Raw genomic sequence first — 20,823 nt, forward strand, 5'->3', positions numbered from 1 at the left:
ATTTAATTGTATATTTTTTTATGTATAGATATATTTAAATTAAAGATTTTTGCATTAGTGAAATTAATTGCTATTAAAATATAAAGCTTGGAACAGATCAAATTTATAGATAATTTTGGAATGGGATCAAGGTATATACGTACCAATGCCAGTTTTTTAATTCTCTGTCATAGTCATTATTAAATAAACAAGTTAAATACCTCATATTATACATAAATGAGTTCGTTAAAATATTCTAATTAACAATAATCTTACAACATGCTTTCTGGCAGTGGTGTTATAGATTCAATGAAAGTCACGTGGACATTGTTATGTCAACAATGAATGTATCAAATTCCATTTGCCATATTAAGGCATATAATGCATTTTTACAGTCAATATATATAATATTAAGTAGAATAAGTAATATCCAAAGTTGCATAAATAAAATTATCTAAAATGTTCAATTAGATATTAAATATCAATTTAGATTATAAATTTACAAAATAAATAAGTTTAAATATAACTAACTTTTGTTGTTGCTTTTAGATGTCAAGATTACTGTCATTGAAACAGACAATTTTGATGTCAGTATGTAGCAACATTATATGACATATTTCTTAGATTATATTGAAGACATAATTCAATGATTCCACTGATAGCATAAAACATCTGACCTCATTGAATGTTATGTAACCTGTAACATATAGACAAATGGTTGTTTTTGTCTACATAATGGACCATAGTCCATAAAGAGTGACATACATTATATAATATATTAATTAGATTAATTCATACACATATGTGATATAGCACTGAGCTAAGCATCTGTTCCTATATCCAGACTTCTAGAGTCTTGATTAGAATCATGCTGACTTCCATTTTCAGAAGAAGCACTGCTAGATAAACCAGATTGATCTGAACTTTTTTTCACTTTGGGCTTATATTCTGTAATAACGACAGTAACATTATTTACTGTCACTTCATTGGTCTGGGCTGTACTACGATCTATATTTTTGAGACGGGGTGGATGCCTATTTTTACGTCTTGGTTTGTCCAATTTACGATCTTTTTCTTTACCACTACTAGTTGTACTACCTCCACTTCCACCTTCCTTTTTTCCTGGTTTTAAAAGTGGTACGTATTGTTGCTGTGCAACCTACATATAAAGTAACATTAATAAAATTATATTTTTTAATATATATTATAATCTTATTATATATTGCATTTATGATAAATAGAAAGATTATAGTAAAATTATATATATATATTATTAATATTATATTACAATATAACCTGTTGTGCTACAAGTTGGGGATTAATGCGGGGTTTCCGCGTAGAAGTTCCTTTACGGACGTCACACATGAGGCACTTAAATGCTTCTGCGGTATTTCTATACGTGCAGACACTGCAGTCCCAATAGTTTTCTTCCAAAACCTTCGCCTGACGTTTTCCACTTCCCGAATGGTTCATTGTTCATGAAAGTCAGTTGTAGAACACTGTAACTTCTCAAAAGAGAGTTTGCCTTCCTATACGTGCTTTCAGCCTCATTAAAAGTGATTTTATGAACACTGGATACTTTATGACAATGAGATTGCTCCAAAAGAGCAAGAATAAAGATATGCAATAAAGAAAATAGACAATTGCCTAAGAGAATATTCTGTGCATCAACTAAACAAGATACACAATTGTCGGATGTATTCATTTTTATTATATAAACCATCTATATCTCTTTGTTGTGACATTCTGAGGTACATCTTTAAAAATGTATCTAAAACAAACAAAATTTATATTTCTTATTATGATATAACAAATGATTTCTTTTAAGGTTTAACAAATATTATGAATTTGTTATTTTTCATATAATAAATAATTTTATAGTATTAACATAGTGCGTACGTGTATATTATATGTATATTATATTGTTTAAAAAATTAAATCGATTTAATTTATAATTTTTTTTATAAATTTATAAAAAAATTTTTTTATAAATTAATCTAAAATGTTATATTTTTAATTACTTACCGATAAGTACCAATTTATGGAACTTTTTATATAATAAGGGTTATCCGTCTTTTTTTGTTATATTACAAATTTTTACTTTTTCACTTATAAAACAGATATTTGTATTAAATATCCATGATAATGTATAATTAATAAAATCTTAATTATGAAAAGTCTAAATATTTTTTATAATGTAAAAATTTCAAACAATCTTTTTTCTAACGAAACAGATGGAATTCCTCACTTGCATATAAAAGTAGCATTATACTACATATATGATGTTCTTTTTGTCAGTATTATTTTATCAGTATGTTTTTTATACATACACAAAACACTCTGATACGTTTATAATCAGGATATTTTTTTGATTTTTTGTGTCATTGTAAAACAATTGCTTTACATATAAATGTTGGTAAAAATCAACTAACTCCAAGATATTGACAAACAATCCACAGTACTGTTTCTCTATAGGTCGAACAGCGGAATGTTGAATGCGGACCAAAATACTGTTCGGTTTGGCAACATTGTATATACCAGTATTGTATATCGTAATAGAAAGACCCCTTTCTATTTATTCTGTTACATAAAATTTAATACATGTTAATGTATTTTGTTATATTTATATAAAATTTTTAAATAATATGATACAAAAAAAAATATAATAACAAAAGATTATTATATAAATATTATTTTGAATGATAATATAAAATTATAATTTATAACTTTAAAAATAAATACTATATGTTAAAAAAAAAATTTACATAAAAATTTTTTAATTTTTTGTTATATAAAATATTTTTGTAGAGTTTTATTTAATATATAAATATTCTTTTAACAATAACAAGTAAAAAAAACTCATAGGCTTGGTTTAACTTACATACATTCCTGAAAGTTTTCTCTTAAAACAAGAATTAAATCATAGATGTGACAGTATTCGATACTTGATAATTCCAACTGTTAAATGGGTGTTTTTTTCCCCCTCACTAAGTTTGATAAAATATAATGCAACGTATATATTCTTCGTAAATGTATTTATAAAGAAAAGTAATAGTTATATTAAATTAAACTAGATGGTATGTTGATAATTATTTATCAGTTAAAAAATTTAAAACAAGTTTCAAGGTTAAAAAATATAAACAATAATAAAGATTACTGTTATTTGTTCCACATGGAAAGAAATTAATATGGTATAAATTTTTCTTCCTTGTTAAATTTAATAAATATTTAATAAAATATGTATTAAATACATATAATAAAAATATTATTATACTTATAAAAATATATTAGGACATATCAAATGAAATGGATAAATCATGGGATCATCCATGGACTACAGAAGAAATGCGAAAAAAAAGAAGAGAATGGAGTCTAGCAGGTGATGCAGGACTTCTTAAACATCTTCAACAATTTTCTGATGTATGAATTAATTTTATTCTTTTGTTACATAATTTTTTTATAATTTAAAATTATACATGAAAAATTTACATTTATTAATGATATTTTTAGAATGTAATATCAAGAGCAAATAAAACACAAGAAATTTTGGATTCATTAACAACTCAACTAAATGAAACAGCAATATTTATTGATAATGTTACCAATACATCTTTAGCTTTAGCTAATACTCAATTTATTGAGAGTCGTGTACAAGAAGATAATATAGAGATTGGAGAACAAGTAGAAACATCAATTGAGGTAGTTAAATATTTTAAGATTTAACTTATTATAATTCTTTTTAATCATTATTTTACTAAACTTTATAGCAATATAAAGATCAAGATTCTGTAGATGCAGATCTTATAGCTAATGTGAGTGAAACTGTAAAACAAGGCCTAAATATAATGTATGAAAAATATAAGGAAATGGAATTTGTTGACAGTGATAGTGATAGTGAAGAAGAAGACAATAAAGTAGTATTAAGGTAAATGTTATGTAATTTTCATTATTAAAATAATTTCTCAAGTTACACTTAAATTATAATTTAATTACAGTGTTGTATTGGGGCCAAATGATCCATATCAAGATCGAGCTTTGCCTTATGTTATTGGTTCTGAAAAATGGAAAAATTCAAATAAAATTGGTTTAGAAAGTAGTAGTAGTAGTGAATCTGAACAAATAGATGAAGAAGAAGAAGAATCAGAAAATGAAGATGATGCCACAACAACATTTAAAGATTTTAGTATGAATACTATACCAAAAACTAACATAGTTGGATTATTACCTTCTTTGAATGGATCAGATTATAGTAAAAGAAATGATATAGCATATATAAGCAATGAAAAAATAGATGCAGTTAGTCAAAATAATATAGATTCTGTTCCTGAATCAATTACTCCTAATGATAATGTTTCAAAGGTTTTATACTTTTTTTTTATTTATTTTTTTTTTTTAATATACATTTTTATAAATGATTTGTTATTGTATATGTTATAATGTTATAAATTATTCATATTATATTTTAGACATCATTACCAAACAATATAACACCAAATTTTGCAGAAGAATTAGCTAAACGATTAGGTACAGTTCGACAGGCTCAAAAACCAGGTATTGTAAATGAAAAAAATGAGGCATCAATAAATCGATTTAAAGGTAAATGTATAAATTTAATTTATATTTTTTTTATTGATATTTAATCTACCTATTTAATCTAATTTATCTAATCTATCTTTATCTATCTATTTTCTTTATTAGATGATTTATTTACACCAGAGGAAGATGAGAACATTTTAAATGATAAATCTAGAATTATATTTAGTGGAAACAAAGGATATTTAAATGATCAATCTATTGAAAATTTATCAAAAGAAAGATATATTAAATCATGCAAAAATATTATACCTGCTAGCATTGATGTACCACCTCCTATTAGTACTATTTGTAAGTTCTTTTTTTGCAATTTATATATTTTGTCTTTAAGATGTTTAAGAAAAATCTATATTTTTAGCGACAAAACCTAAATCTGCAATAGATGATCTTTTTGCTGATACTGAACCCGATGATATTTTCTCGCCGAAAAATATAACAAAAATAATTACAAAAAATAAATATTCTAATAATAATAATAATCAATTAAATACAGAAAATATGCAAAAAAAATGTTTAGAGACTGTTGCACCAAGAGTAATTAGTAACGTGGCTACAAGTACACCTGAAACTGCCGTAAATACTAATAATTTATTTAGCGATGATGAAGATATTGTTGATCTTTTTGGACCATCTAAAAACCAAGAGCCAAATAAAAAAGTAAGGTCACAAAATAATTATCATTAATAATATGTATTTTATTTATAAATTTTTTAATGAAATTATAAAATTAATATTTTGTACGATATTTTAGAAATCAATAGAAGGAATATCAATATCTGGAAGTAGTTTAACTTCAAATGTTGAGAATAAGTTATCAAATAGAATATTGCGAAATCACTCATCCGGATCTTCTGGAAGTAATACATCAGCAAATTATGAAAATAATATTAACAACGAATCAGTACATAATCATTCACGGAATATTGTTTCGAACGATAATATTAATGAATTTATTGTGAATAACATAGAAAATTCAGCCATGTTTAATGAAAGTAACTATAGTAGCGGAATATCGATTTATCCACCAAGTATTAATAATACAGGTGGTTCAAGCATTGAGTAAGTATTAATCTTATTACTACTATTACATAAGATTATATATTAGGTAAGATTAAGTAAATTAATAAATCATCACATAAATCATATATATCATGTATACAATAATAAAAATAAATCAGATATAGATTATGAATTATAATATTACTTATTAAAAATTAATATTACTATTTTATTTAGTCATATTTGATAAATTTTATTTTACAAAATTTATATTATCTTTCTCTTTTTATTTTTGTATGCATAAAAAACGAATATGTATGTTATGTATCATTGAATTGATGATCCAAACATTAGTCATCCCTCATTACATTGCAATGATTATATCAAGTACATGCGCGAGCTCAAGGCAAGCTCCTTTAGTTTGCTTGTATCTCATTTCTAACTAATATGTTATATGCATATATTCTGCATACAACATTTTCTTTAATTATATTTATTTTCAATTATAATCAAGTAAGTAATATATATATATATAGTAAGTAATATATCGCCGATGATAATCTATTATTTATACTTAATATTATTTTTAATATTTCTATCATTACTCTATAAATAACAGTTTTCCAATTTGTATAAATAATTTCTATATAATATTGTTATTTGAGTATATTTAAATATTTATATATTTTTATTTTTTTGTTACTAAAATATTAGACAGTTTTGTTATTAAAATATTAGACAATTTGTATTTTTTAAAAAAATAGAGAATAATGAGTAATTTTATGTACATATGATATAATTTATATATTTTAAATCATTAATATTTTTTTAAATCATTATATAAAAAATAATTTTTAAATAATTTAAAATCAAATCATTTATAATTGTTTATTGAAAAATCTATTCATTTGTTTGCAATTTTCTATTCATAAAAATATATTAAATTTAATTTATAGAAATTTTTAAATTTTCTTGAAAATTGATTTTTAGAATTAAATTTTGCATGTTTATGGAATGTTTATGTTCATGGAATATTTTCTCTTATTATTTTTTCATATTATTTTCTCTTATTATATAGTCAATAGAAATTGAATCATATATCATATAAATTATCACATTAAGTGAGAGTTACTGTACATGTTTGTTTTGTGATGCAAGTTATTAATAATTTTATTATATATTGTAAAATTTTATTTAAATATTTCCTTATTCATTGCAATCATGTATTCATGTATATTTTATATGTATATTTTATTAACATATTGTATTAACATGAAACAAATTTTTTTTATCTTTCTTTTCTTTCATAATTTAAAAATATATTTTTAAGAACGAAACTTTTATTTTCGGTATATACTGTGTTTCTTAACAGAAAAAAAAAATGATTGTACTAAATGAGAAATAGAAAGCAAACCATTTTTAAAATCAAAGCAAACAAAGAAAAAAATAAAAAAGAATGGAAAGAAATTCACTAACATATTTTGTTTTAATATGGTATTTCATATTCTTATTCTAATTTTTACGACTTTGTTACAGTATCGAGCCTCGGATGTCATCAACGCGTTTAAAGTCAGAAGAAATTTATCGGGAACGAATTACTAGTGATAGTCTCTTTACTGCACGTACACATAATCCTGTAACTTCGATCTCAAACACGACGAATAATCCACCTCAGGTGGAGTCTATCGAGGATATATCATCTATACGACAGGACGATGTGTTCGAAAATGAGGATTTGTTTGGTCCACCTCCGCTACCAAAAGCAGATTCAAAACTGCCGAAATCGAAAATACCTTCATTATTTGACGATTCCGATTCTGGTGATGAATTATTTTCGACAACCAGTTCGGGTTCAAGGTCACAAAGAAGCAGTGACTTATTAACTACATCTCAGTATTCCGACAAGATCAAGTCCACGCAACGAAGAGGTCTTTTTGACGAAGAAATCAACATATTCGATAATAAGGATTCGCCAGATGTTGATATATTTGGTATAATAGCAAAACCGATAACCAAAGAGGAAAATAATGCTTCTAATAAAAAGTTTTTGGACATTCCCAATGATGATTTGTTCACAAATAGTATTCGAAATACAATAACGAAAAGTAACGGGTTGGAAAAAAGTCAGAATGTTGCTAAATCGAAGGAAATCAGCTTGTTTGATAATGATATCGAAGATAACGATTTATTCTCAATTAAAAGTGTGAAATCTATTAAAAGTGAAATTATAAATAAATCTGATATTTTTAATGACGATTATGAAAATGATTTGTTTTCTATAAAAAAACCGATTGATAAAAAGAAAGAGAATGATAAAGAACCACCAGAAATGGCTGCGTCCGGAATAGATATCGTGGATCAGAAAGTTGAAAAAAGTGAAAATAAGAGTAGTAATATTCTTTCGAGCAATGGATTGTTTTCTACTACTATTGGATCACATGGGTTGATTTTTGAGGATGATGACTATGATGATTTGTTCAGTACTAAAAATGTAATAACAGAAAAAACAAAAGAGGATGAACATAAAACTTTGGAAATAACAAAAAATATTAAAGAAGATTCTGCTAAGGATATTAAAGTATCAAATAATTCTGATACCTTTGTAAAATCTGAAGAATCAAATGTTTCTGTTACCATGCCCAAGGATATAAAAAAAGATCTACATCCAATTAGTAATTCTCAGGAAAGCGAATCTATACAAAATATTGAAAATGAATTAAAAATGAATCCTCCAAAATCTTTAGATATACATACAACTGCCACATCATCATCGCCTGATAAAAATAATCAAACAAAACGAATGGTTTCTGGTAAAATAAAAAACTTAATGGGAAAAATGGGGGATTTGAAAATAATTTCACCCATGGATACACCACCAGTATGGCGAAAAAGCAAAGAAAAAACGGATGAAGAAGATAATGCAGGAGATAGAGATAGTGATGATGGCGGATGTATTAGTACACAAGGTCATAATTCGCCATTAAGTGTATCAGGTAATATATATATATATATTCAATTTTTTTATATTTTGCATTTAATAATTAATTTGATTAAATTGATCAATTTTGCAGAGGATAGTATTACTACTCAGAAGCAATCTCAGCAATCAACAATTTCAGATGAAAGTAATGTAGAAAATGCGATCAGTTTTGATGAGCCAGTACAAGTAGAAACATTATCTACTACTGCTTCGAAGGTAAAATATTATTATCAAAATATAATACATGTTTTGAAAAAAAAAAACAATTCTATTAATTATTTTCAATTTTTTATGATTTTTCAGACACGAGTTAGAATACAAGCGAAACGCCGACCACAAAGTAGACATGCACGAAAATCCGCCATCAGGCAAAGCGGAATCGATTTTGATACTATAGATGCTCTTGAAAGCAATTCACAAGATGAGAGCCAGATTAATCAATCGCCAAGTACCTTCAATAAAGAGATTTCTACAGTTACAAATATTAGTGTCGCACATCCTACTACTACCATTTTTGATCATTCAAATAATGATAATTTTTATCGAACCCCTGAAAGTAACATTTTCTTATCTGCGGATGATAAGTCTGAACTTGGTAGCATAAGTAAGGAAAGCTCAATGAGTGCTAACAAAAATACTTTATTATCTCCATCTACAGATGAAGAAGACTTATTTGATGTGCCACCAGATTTACCAGAAGACCCACAGAAAGAAGATATGCTATTTGGTAGAGCACCTATTCTCTCTCCGGTTGAAAAAGTTGTTTCTAAAAAGCCACCTGTTATCTTCAAAGTATTGAAAGATACACATATTAAACAAATCGATGATGTAGAGACAGAAACAAGAAAAACTGTAGAAGAGATGGAACAAAGTAGTACATTATTTACATCTGGTACCACTTCTAATATAAATTCCATAATTTCACACTTAAATAAAAAGGAATCCAAATCAGAGAATGCTAAAGTTGAAGATGAATCAAAAGAAATGATTGATCCATTGCGAGATGATAGTCACGATCCGCTGAAAGATCCCAGTCAGTTATTTGCTTTCGTCACAAAAACACCATCTCCCGAAAAGGGAAAAAATTTATTATTTTCTGAAGATGATAGTTTGTTCTCTAGTGGCACAAAAAAATTAATTGAAGAACAAACTGCAAAAAAACCAATCTTGGGTTTATTTACCGATGATACAGAAAATGATCTGTTTTCGATAACTTTAACTAAATCTGTAAAAAAGACTTTAAAGGATACGAAAATTAATTTGTTCGATGAAGAAGATGAAGATAATACCTTATTTGGTTCTGTTATAAAGAAATCGATAGATACTGAATCTGAAAGAAAACATTCTGTGGAACAGTCTGAAAAGAAAATAAATATATTTGATGATGATAACACTGATACAAATTTATTTTCTGAGCCACTTGACCAAACACAGAAATTAGATTCTGAAAGTATTCAAGAGCAATCAAAGAAAAATGATATATATACAAGCATTACCGAACCTGTGAAGACTTCACATATTACGGACATTTTTGCTGATCAGTCAAGTGGAGAAGACGATATTTTAACTAAAATATCAGTTTCGAAGAAAATTGCTGGCACATCAAAATCTCTATTTCTTTCTGATGATGATGACGACGATGATAATATATTCGGTAAAAAACTTACGGGCGAATCGATTAAATCAGTGGAGATCCGATCAACTGTTAAAAAAACAATAACAAGAGATTTGAAAAAAACAGCTGAAAAAATTAGAGAGGATCCTTTGAGTGTTCTGTTAGATGATTAAACATATTTTATTTTGAAATAATATATATTATTTATATTTGTTTAATATATACATTTTACAAATTTATTTGAAATTAAAATTTAATTTAATATTAGAATTGAAATTATATATTATATCCTAAATTGTACATTTATCAAATAATTGAAAATCAAGTCGATAAATTAAGTATGTATAAAATAAAATTATAACGCTGCGCGTTAAAAATGATTACAAAAATGATAAAAAAAATTTAATTGTATACAATTATATACGTATTTGTTTTTATTTATTCTTTATATGGAAAAAATTACAAAATATATTATAATTTTTAACTTATATTTCTGCAAATATTTTTTTAATTTGGTTCGAAATAGAAATTGTAAAAATATTAAAATCATAAAATAGAAATATTTTAAGTATCAAGTACAACGAATGACAAAATATTATATACGCAAAATAATGATTAATATTTGATTTATTATTATATTGTTTTACAATTTTTTTGCATAATTAATTTGTAAGTAATATTTTATTACGTATGATAAATATATTTTCTGTAATATTTATATATAGTGTATCTTATATATATATATAATATAAATATATATATATATATATATTTCATTTGTTGATAATAAAATAGTATTCGCGATAATGTATATATTGCATTCTCTATAAAGCATGTATTAGTAAAAATAAATAAATCTAATAAATATAATTTGAATTGTATGTAGAAATTTTATTTTTTATTTTAAAAATAATATTATAACTTTATTTAAATATTACTCAATCGAATTCAAATCAGTAAACAATTCAACTTCATTAAGTAAGATCAGTTCAAAGGTACATCCGGTATTACGAATGTTGTATTTAAGAATGCATATTATAATGATCGCTTAGTTTTTGAAAAGTCACTAAATTTTTAGTTAGTATAGTTGTTATAGTTAAATTTTATAGTTGTTATAGTTAATATAATTATCTTATATTATTTCTATAAATATTCTTATATTAAGAAAAATTATTTGATTAAAAGAAAATAATAAAATTATCTTTACTTAATATTATAAGAAATTAATAAGAAATATAAGATATATAAAGAAAATGATATAAAAATAATATTATTATTAAAATTTATCAAATTTATGGAAAAATTAATCTTATATAAAAAAAAAAATAAAAATTAACAAAATATCAATTTTCAATTTATGTTTGCTTTTTTAATAAAAAAATATAAATCTTTTAAATTTTTTTATTAACTTCAGAGAAAATTTATCTTCTCTTGAATATTAATTACGAAAGATATTATTTAATAATATCAAATTATATTTTTTGTTATTATTCTTTCGATATAATCATATGACATCATGATTGTATATATAATTTTTATTCAGCTATTGTAATGTTAAAAGTTGAGTGATTTTTTTTTCATTTGCATATCATTATCAAATCATTTCTTTTATATATGTGTCATTTAACAAAATGTATATCTTTATATGTTTAAAGTCACTCAAGAGAGTTAGAATATGCAGTTGAAATTCATATGTCATCGAATTCACCTCGTTCATATTTAGTTAAAGTATTATAATATTTATCGTAAGTATATTACAATAATATTATATTTTTTTATATTAAAATTGATATCTTTTTTATTATTAAAATTGATAAAATTAACGTGGATGTGGATTCAAATAGCAAAATTATAATTCAAATAATATTTGATTATTTTGCCTAAAATTAATTAAAAAATAATATATTATTTATATAAATATAATATATAAATTGAAAAATAGTAGTAATACTTTTTGTTTTGAAAACCATAATTATTTAAAATTTTATATATATATTTTTATTATTGTTCATTGTTCACTTATTATTTTATAATAAAAATAATAAAAATAAAAAAATATATTTAATAAAACTAAATAAATAATATAATTATTGATATATTATTTTATAGATATTTATATTATATTTTATATTCGCTATTAACATTCAATAAAATATTTGTTTTCGATAAATATTCATTGTTTTATAATTTTTTGTATCCAATATCCAATATATTATTTATTTAAGATTTTATTTAATTTTCTCGAATAATTATTATATTCAATTATTATATATATTATTATATATTACATGAATTTTAACAGATAAATCATCAAGATGTCTTTAAATAGCAACGAATATATAAAAGATATTATAGATTTTACTGAACCAACGAAAAATGAAAAAAGTGAAATAACTACATTTTTTGCTCACACTAATATTTTGATAACAGGAGGAACAGGATTTCTGGGAAGTTTACTCATTGAAAAATTACTCAGGTATTGTAATTATGTAATATTAAATTTAATAATTAAATAATTTTTTAAATATCTAAATTTTTTAATATTTAAATGAAAGTATTAATAATAATTTTTAAATTTATTAATATATTTAATTATTATTATTTATTTAAAATAATCAAAAATATAAAAGTAAAAATATAAAATTAATCATTTACATTGCTTAATTTATATTTGGATAATTTTAAAAATTATATCTTATAAAGTATTATCAATTTCTAAATAATTATTTAGAAATGTTTCAAATTGATTCATATTGATTCAAAGATGTAAAGATTTTAATGTTTAATAATTAATATTACATTTAAATACACACACACACACACACACACACACATGTATATATATATGTATTATAACACAATATAATGTATAAAAATAATCAAGCAATTTTTGAATTCAATTATTTCATATTATTTTGAATTCAACTTTTAGAAATATGCTAAAAAGATGAATTAAAATAGATTAAAATGAGAAAAAATTGTAAAATACAAATAGAATATTTTATTTTATATATAATAAATTATTTAATATCATACATATATACATATATGTAAATTATAAATACACTTAATTATATAAAATTAATTTTTTATTTTTCTAGTAATATTTATAATACTTATTACATTGTTGCAATAAATGCTATAATTTAATGATTTATATATTATTATGTAAATAAAATTGTTTCATGTAATAAACTATTATATCTCACAATAAGTTATTCTAAATATATTTATAATATTTATATTATATTTATATTATATTATAGAAGTTGTCCGGATATTGCAAAAATATACATAATAGTAAGATCGAAAAAAGGGAAAACTGCTTTGGAACGATTTCATAAAACTTTTGAAGGAGTAGTAAGTAAAATAAGAACTTTGACTAGATGACAATAATTAAATGACAATAAATTATAAATTATTTTTATTAGATATATGACAAGTTAAGACATAAGCAAAAAAATTTTTTGGAAAAAATCATAATGTTGGAAGGTGATGCAACAAAAGATGATTATGGATTGTCATCGGAAGATAAAAATGTTTTAATGAATGTAAACATTATTTTTCATGTGGCTGCAACTGTCCGATTCGAAGAAAAACTTCGTACTGCAATAAATATTAATGTTAAAAGTACAAAATTTTTATTGAAATTTGCACAAAAACTTCCAAATTTCAAAGTATATTCAATATTTTTTATTATTTAAGATATCTATATTATTGTGTATAAATAATAGTTGAAAAAATATTCTATTTATAGGTTTTCGTGCATATATCTACTGCATTTGCACCTTGTACAGAAAATATTATTGATGAGAAACACTATAAAAATACTATAGATGCAGATAAAGCCTTAGAACTATTAAATATATTTGATGATAAAAAACTTGAACAAATTACACCCATGTATATATTGTTCTAATTATATTAAAAATTTTTATTTTTTTATATATAAAAATAATTATAAAAAACTTCATATTTTTTTTTTACTTTTTATAGATTACTTGATAAATGGCCAAATACATATGTTTATTCTAAGGCATTAGGAGAAAATATGATATTGAAATATAGTGGTAATCTTCCAATTTGTATTGTACGGCCTAGTATTGTTACATCAACTTTTAATGAGCCACTTTCTGGATGGATAAACAATATATATGGAGCTACAGGTGTAATAATAGGAAGTGCACTAGGTTTGTTACATACATTACCTTGTAAATCAGAGAATGTGGCTGAAATTATACCAGCAGATTACGTTATTTCTAATATTATTTGTTCTGCTTGGGATACAGTTAATAGGTAAACTTTTAATTATAATTTCTTATTAATTATAAAACTAAATGATTTTAATTATCAAATAATATTATTTCATAAAATAAAAAAAATTAATAATCTATCAATTAAATTAAAAAAAATTATAAATATGAATCAAATTGATTGACATTTGAATTAATAAAGAATTATATGAAATGTAATAAAAGTATAAACTTTAATATAAGTGATAATTATTTAATTTCACAGAAAACTTGCAATAAAATCAGATCAAGTTTTTAATCTTTCTGATGAAGAAAGAATACCAATTTATAATTGTGTATCTTCTTGTCAAAATCGAACTTCATGGGGTGAATTAATGAAAATAAATGAAATTTATGGAATGGAAATACCTAGTGCAAAATCTATTTCGTATTATAGTCTTACATTGAACAGATATTTATTTATGCATAAAATTTATACTTTCTTTTTTCATACAATACCAGCACTTATTGTTGACATAGTAATTTATCTCATTGGTCGGAAACCTATGTATGTATCTCGTATAAAAAATATAAACTTTAATAGTAAATATTATATTATACTATAATTGTGTATTAATTAATAATAATAGTTAAATATATATTTTCAGATTATTAAATGCATACAAAAAAATACATAAATTTAGCAATGTAATATATTATTTTTCAATAAATGATTGGAAATTTCAAAATAAAAATGTTATAAAACTTTGGCAAAAAATGAATTCTACAGATCGAAAAATTTTTTGCTTCAATGTAGAAATGCTAGATTGGAATGAATACTTTTATCAAGGAGTGAGAGGTCTTCGTTATTACGTATTAAATGATCCAATGGATACAGTAGATGAGGCAAAAAGAAAATATCAAAAGTATATTTGATTTTAAATTTTGTTAAACTTACTATTATTGATAAAATATGATTGATAAAATTTTTTTTCTGTTGCAGATTACGTATTGCATTCTATACATTTAATATGGCAATAATACTATTATTTTTATGGATTGCGTTTTCATTTATAAATTTTCTTTGGTCTTTTTGTCCTTTATCACATTAATATTTATTAATAGGGACTTTTTTTATATAAATCACATTTAAAATTGTTTTATTACATATACTTATTAGAAACAGTTGAAATTTTCGTTAAAATGATAATAGATGTCGCTATTATGACGATATTATCAAATTCGTTTCATTATAAGAATAATAGATGTCATCACCATGACTATTTTTGAAATAAAGTTGCTTTAACGTTTAGTTACAAATTTGAAAATTTGTAAATAAGAAAATATTTATATGTTCATATTTTATAAAAAAAATATGAATATTATTTTATTTATAATTTATGAATAGAATTAAACTGAAAATTATATAAAATTATGATTATACACATATGTATATAATGATTTGAAATTATAAAAATACAGAAACTTTTCAAGTTATTTGATTAATTTTTATTATTTTTGTAATTTTATATTTACGATTCCTTTTTAATATTTTATTTTAAAATTTTTATAATTTAATAAATATTTAATCAACTTAATCTTAGATTCAGTATCTATCGATTTTCAATTATTAATTTGTCTATATCATTATTTTAAATAAAATAAAATTGTAAATATAAAGAAATTTAAAATTTTTTAAAATTTTTTAAAATTTTTTAAAAACTTTTTTGTATAATTTATTTATATATCATATAAATCAGTTATATATCATATGTATCAGTTATTATTTGTTTTTGTCATATATTATTGTGCATGCTACTTTAAAGTATTGATTACAATGTCAATTATATTTACAATTTTATATGAAATATCTATAATATTATTAAATAAATTTATTAAAAAATATTTTAAATATTATTTTAATTATTTTAATATTTTAATAAATAAATTAAAAATTTAAATATTTACTAAATATTTGTAAATTTTATATATCGAATTGAAATTTGTCAACTTGTATTGCATATATGTCAACTTCATATTAAAATTGAAATTTTAATCATGAAAATGAAATTCATATGTTATTAATAGATACAATTAAAATTCTTATTAGAGTGTACATATCGACCACATTATGTACAAATCGATTGATTTATTATAACTATAAGCGCTAATGAAATTATTAATTATATTTTTTTGCCATTTTTAATTTAATATTATTTAAATACATTTAAATATACTATACTTATTATTTATCTTATTTTTCTCATTTATAAAATATATAATACATTTCTTATTTGAAAAAGTGTTATTTATATTTTATTAAATTGCAGTTTTTTCGAAATATTTTTTATAAATTTGAATCAGATAAAAATTAAATTAGAAAAAATAATATTATATTTTACTACATTTACTATATTTTTTTATAAAATAATAATATTAATATTTAATCATTTTATCTAAAATTGATAAGATTTAACATAAATATAATCAATTTGTTATCAATTCATAATTGATCAATACCGAAATAATAATAGTACGATTAAGATTAAATAAAAATTAATTCCAACATTAACTATAGGTCGAAGGGCTAGCTATAGATCGACGAAAGAAGCGAGTAAAGTTGTGCGCCATCATCGTACATCGAGCATCGGAGCGTAGTGTGATACGGGGATGGAGGCCGCGCGAGCAGGCAAACGACTCGAGCGAACAGAGTCGAGGATCGAGAACCAACCGACAACTCAGGAAGGCAGTGCACGCCCGACTGCCGACACGAGCGGATGGCGTACGTTGTCGCTCGCGCCACGATTACCTCGTGATTTTTCTTTCTGTCAGATACGGTCACCGTCATCGATCTTGTGACGAGTCGCACAGTATTTTCAGTCATCTATTGCGACTTCACACAGTCGGAGACTTCAGGTTTGTTAGTGACATTGCGTGCCGTGTTTCGATCGCGAGATAGAAAGAACAAGAAAAATAATAAAAGGAAATAAAAAAAAGAGAAGACGAAAGATATTTGTTTTCCTTCGATATTCGTTTCTATCGGATTTCATCATCGTTTTGTTTTTGTCATTCACGGACATATCGCATACCGCGCACGTAACCTTTTAACCACGTGTGTGCGCACGCACGCACGATTTCAACGACGCACTTACACGTTATCAGGTCTGGGCGCTGGCGTATGGGGCGCCCTCCAAAAGTCGCGCATGCAACCCTACCGGAGCCCGCTGACGTTGGTTACCATAGTAGCGCGCGTGCCGATCAGCTGATCGTTGGGATCCGAGCGTGTTCGACCGTCGGCAGTCGGCCAGCAGCGGCTCCGTCCATTCGTTTTATGCGTTATCTTCCCAAACGTTCGCGCAACTTGATCGCCTTTCGCGTCGTGATTTAGTGATGAAAATAACTAACTATTTCGCGAACATCTGACAACGCAGATTCCGAAGAAAAATTAAGAAATAAAACAAATTGAATAGAAAATTAATTTTACTCACCGCTTGTATTATCCACCTATTTGTTTTTATCGATGTTCGAAAGATATATTGTTACAATTTATTACTCAATCAATCGATACATATTCAGATGATGGAGTCAAACACGATTTCGGATAAATAAGTGTTGAACAAAGTGTATTATTTCAATTATCCATGGTATGTGTATATTTGTGATAAAAAAAAAAAAAATCAATAGCATTTTTGTTAATCGTCGTGCACAGATTGATCGAGACACATTATAACATATGAGTATTGAGATTTTGTGATTTACATCACGTATTTTAAATACAACCGTCCAAAAATGAAATTTAATGGAAATATATGGATAGTGAATTTAAATATTTATTATCATGCTCTTTTGTTGTAAAATATCTCGAATGAAATATCGAACCATTTTTATTGTCAAATACTTACGAGATAAATTATATTAAACACAAAAAGCAATATTATTAATAGTAAATAAGAAATGGTGGATAAATAATATAATAACATATACAATTTTCCGAAACAGCATTTTAATACCATCAGATAATTTTACGAATATGATTGACATTTGGTGATCATTTATGACATGGTACAAAATAAACGAAACAAGCTTACGAAAAAACGATCACTCGTTGAAATAAATATATTGCAAAATTATAAAGAATATTTTATATTCATTGTTTATTGTATCGGTTAATTTGCAAACGAAACAAAATTTGATTGCTCAAATTAAATCAATTGTATCTTGGAATACACTTGCACTGTGAAGATGAAACATAATCGTTCCAAATCGATTGATCAAAAGATGATGTCATAGCGTGTCTTCGAAAAAATATCGATATATCGATATTGTTTCGTGTCAGATGTCGCTAGACTATCGCGATGGCCGCGGAATCTTCGTCAGTACGAAATCGCGACAAAAGAACGAATTGTGAATTAAAAAATAGTGATCGTAGTGATTGATAGTTTTTGTTGAAATAAAATTCGGACTTGTTTGGTAACGGGTTATCGCAGGATGTGAATGTTTGTTTGTTATGAACATATTTTGACAATCGTTTGTACCTGTGACGAATCAATCGTGTGTACCTTGACTGCATTAATCAGACTTTTTGTGAATATGTGAAGTGACTGAGCTTTTTTTTCGTCAAACATTCGTCAAAAGTGATTTTCATTTTGTTTGTCGTGATCACAATTACATTATTATGTACCGATCGCAACAATGACAGTTCGAGATATTTTCTCGTTCATACGGAAATTCTGTGATAGCCAATGCCAGCAACGCCATTACTTGGATTAAGTCAAGTGTGAGGAGAACGCCGTTCCTGAAATCATCTTGATAGAAAGCTTGGTGAGTAAAAAACATATCTACATTTATTGAAATTTCAATAAAAAAAATTTATGACAAAATCATTTATCTTATTATTATAATTTCTAAGTATATATAAATTTTTAATATATATATATATATATATATATATATATATTATGAATATTAAAATTTAAAAATTGAACTGTATTGGTATTATATCGAACATGGCGTCTTTCCCACCATTTTCGAAAAACGATTTGATAAAATGATGCTTTTTATGTTTGGTTCGAATAGAAAAATAATAAAATATGCAATTTTGTAATATAATAAATTAAAAAATAAATTAAAGAAATAATTAATTAAGTTAATATTGCATAACGTAATCATAATTTTTATCTCTGAAAGCATTAGTAACGTTGAGCAAAATATAGACTCTAGTCAGTTGTCGAGTCGTCGAACCTCTATCGATCTTTACCTTCTGTCTGCGTCTGTCCTCCCCCGTTCTGTCACACAGGAATGCAAGCTGTGTTGTATTTCTGGCGTGGTTATTTCTTAAATTTTTCGAATTATAAGTGCTATATAATTATAATCATTAGAAAACATAAGAACAAATTATTTAATTAACACTCTTGGATGATTATGATTATGTATAATAAATATTAATGCATATTATGTGTATACGTGATAAATGAATCGTTTGCTTATAATTTTATTTGATATTTTATCTATTTTGTCAATAATTTTTCTTTTTTTTTTATTTCTTTATTCAATATATTATTTCAATATAAAAAGAATTTAACTCGAAAAAGAAAAATGTATTTGTATAATAAATATTTACAAAAAATACTATATGACACGTCACTGGCTACACTTGATGATAAGAACCACCCGCATAATAGAGGTACGCACTGATTGATAAGCTCTTAGCAATAACCAACGATATATATACAGTATTTTCTGCTGTTGTTGTTGGCTTTTAGTAACATGTTACGATGTTTTATCGGTTTTCTTGCCACTGTTTTAAAGGAAAATAAAAAAATACAAGTTCTTCAATCTTCGTTTCACGAGGAGATAAAAATACATAAAGTTGGTTATTTTTAGCAATTGTCTTCTATGTAAATATTTCTGTGTAAATATTATTGAATCATTTTAAAAGAAATATTTCTTAGTTTATCCCTTATAAATTTTTTAAATGAATTTAAATGCTTAAGATATAATTAGGAAAAAAAAAAAAAAGAAACAAACAAGGGAAGAAATCTAGATTTTGCACCTAATCGTGCAACACTATGTAATAAGTTCTTGTTCTCGCAAAACCATATTAGATCTGCGTTCACTTTTTTGGTTAACCACTGACTAAATTCTTACAAACTAGTTCTGAAATTTATGCGATTCTCGAGAGTGTACAACCTAAAGAGGATTCTCTGTTTTGTCACATATACTTCTCTTGGGACCTACCGCCTCGAAGTGCAATAAACTAGAACTGTGATTGAACCTTTTAGCACTCACAAGTGTATCGATAAACAGAATTTTGATTCGATCGTTTATCTGTCAAATGACGAGCAATTCTTTTTATCATTTTTATATTTTATAAGTAAATTTTTTTAAAATTTAACGAGTTAAATTCATATTTTATTTTAATAAAT

The 20,823-nt window shown here is 24.3% G+C and overlaps 3 protein-coding genes across 5 annotated transcripts; 2 read left to right on the forward strand and 1 right to left on the reverse strand.

Annotated features, from left to right (window-relative positions):
• Window positions 1-3,054, reverse strand: LOC122720925 (YY1-associated factor 2). Of its 3 annotated transcripts, none has more exons than XR_006347830.1 (6): window positions 2,861-3,054; window positions 2,005-2,559; window positions 1,276-1,750; window positions 778-1,138; window positions 511-676; window positions 1-433 (listed from the first exon to the last, which is right to left on the reverse strand). XR_006347830.1 is itself a non-coding variant. In XM_043948024.1 (5 exons), the coding sequence occupies exons 3-4, from the start codon at window positions 1,450-1,452 to the stop codon at window positions 800-802; spliced, it is 516 nt and encodes a 171-aa protein (XP_043803959.1). In that variant the 5' UTR covers window positions 1,453-1,750; window positions 2,005-2,559; window positions 2,861-3,054; the 3' UTR covers window positions 1-676; window positions 778-799. The 3 variants fall into 3 exon arrangements, 1 of the variants encoding a protein (XP_043803959.1); XR_006347831.1 differs by having other exon boundaries at window positions 745-1,138; XM_043948024.1 differs by having other exon boundaries at window positions 1-676.
• A 56-nt stretch (window positions 3,055-3,110) lies between these two features.
• Window positions 3,111-10,451, forward strand: LOC122720844 (WASH complex subunit 2). The gene is made up of 12 exons (XM_043947872.1): window positions 3,111-3,170; window positions 3,271-3,399; window positions 3,490-3,678; window positions 3,747-3,904; window positions 3,975-4,338; window positions 4,446-4,575; window positions 4,678-4,863; window positions 4,931-5,229; window positions 5,324-5,631; window positions 7,108-8,564; window positions 8,643-8,767; window positions 8,855-10,451. The coding sequence occupies exons 1-12, from the start codon at window positions 3,168-3,170 to the stop codon at window positions 10,337-10,339; spliced, it is 4,833 nt and encodes a 1,610-aa protein (XP_043803807.1). The 5' UTR covers window positions 3,111-3,167; the 3' UTR covers window positions 10,340-10,451.
• Window positions 10,452-11,812: 1,361 nt separating this feature from the next.
• LOC122720961 (fatty acyl-CoA reductase wat-like) lies at window positions 11,813-15,694 on the forward strand. The gene is made up of 9 exons (XM_043948113.1): window positions 11,813-11,911; window positions 12,469-12,642; window positions 13,433-13,526; window positions 13,598-13,843; window positions 13,924-14,069; window positions 14,163-14,462; window positions 14,685-14,966; window positions 15,067-15,324; window positions 15,402-15,694. The coding sequence occupies exons 2-9, from the start codon at window positions 12,482-12,484 to the stop codon at window positions 15,508-15,510; spliced, it is 1,596 nt and encodes a 531-aa protein (XP_043804048.1). The 5' UTR covers window positions 11,813-11,911; window positions 12,469-12,481; the 3' UTR covers window positions 15,511-15,694.
• Window positions 15,695-20,823: the final 5,129 nt, after the last annotated feature.

This window comes from Apis laboriosa, unplaced genomic scaffold (genome assembly GCF_014066325.1).
Source record: "Apis laboriosa isolate Shangri-la unplaced genomic scaffold, ASM1406632v1 scaffold13_cov153, whole genome shotgun sequence".
Lineage (NCBI taxonomy): Eukaryota > Metazoa > Arthropoda > Insecta > Hymenoptera > Apidae > Apis > Apis laboriosa.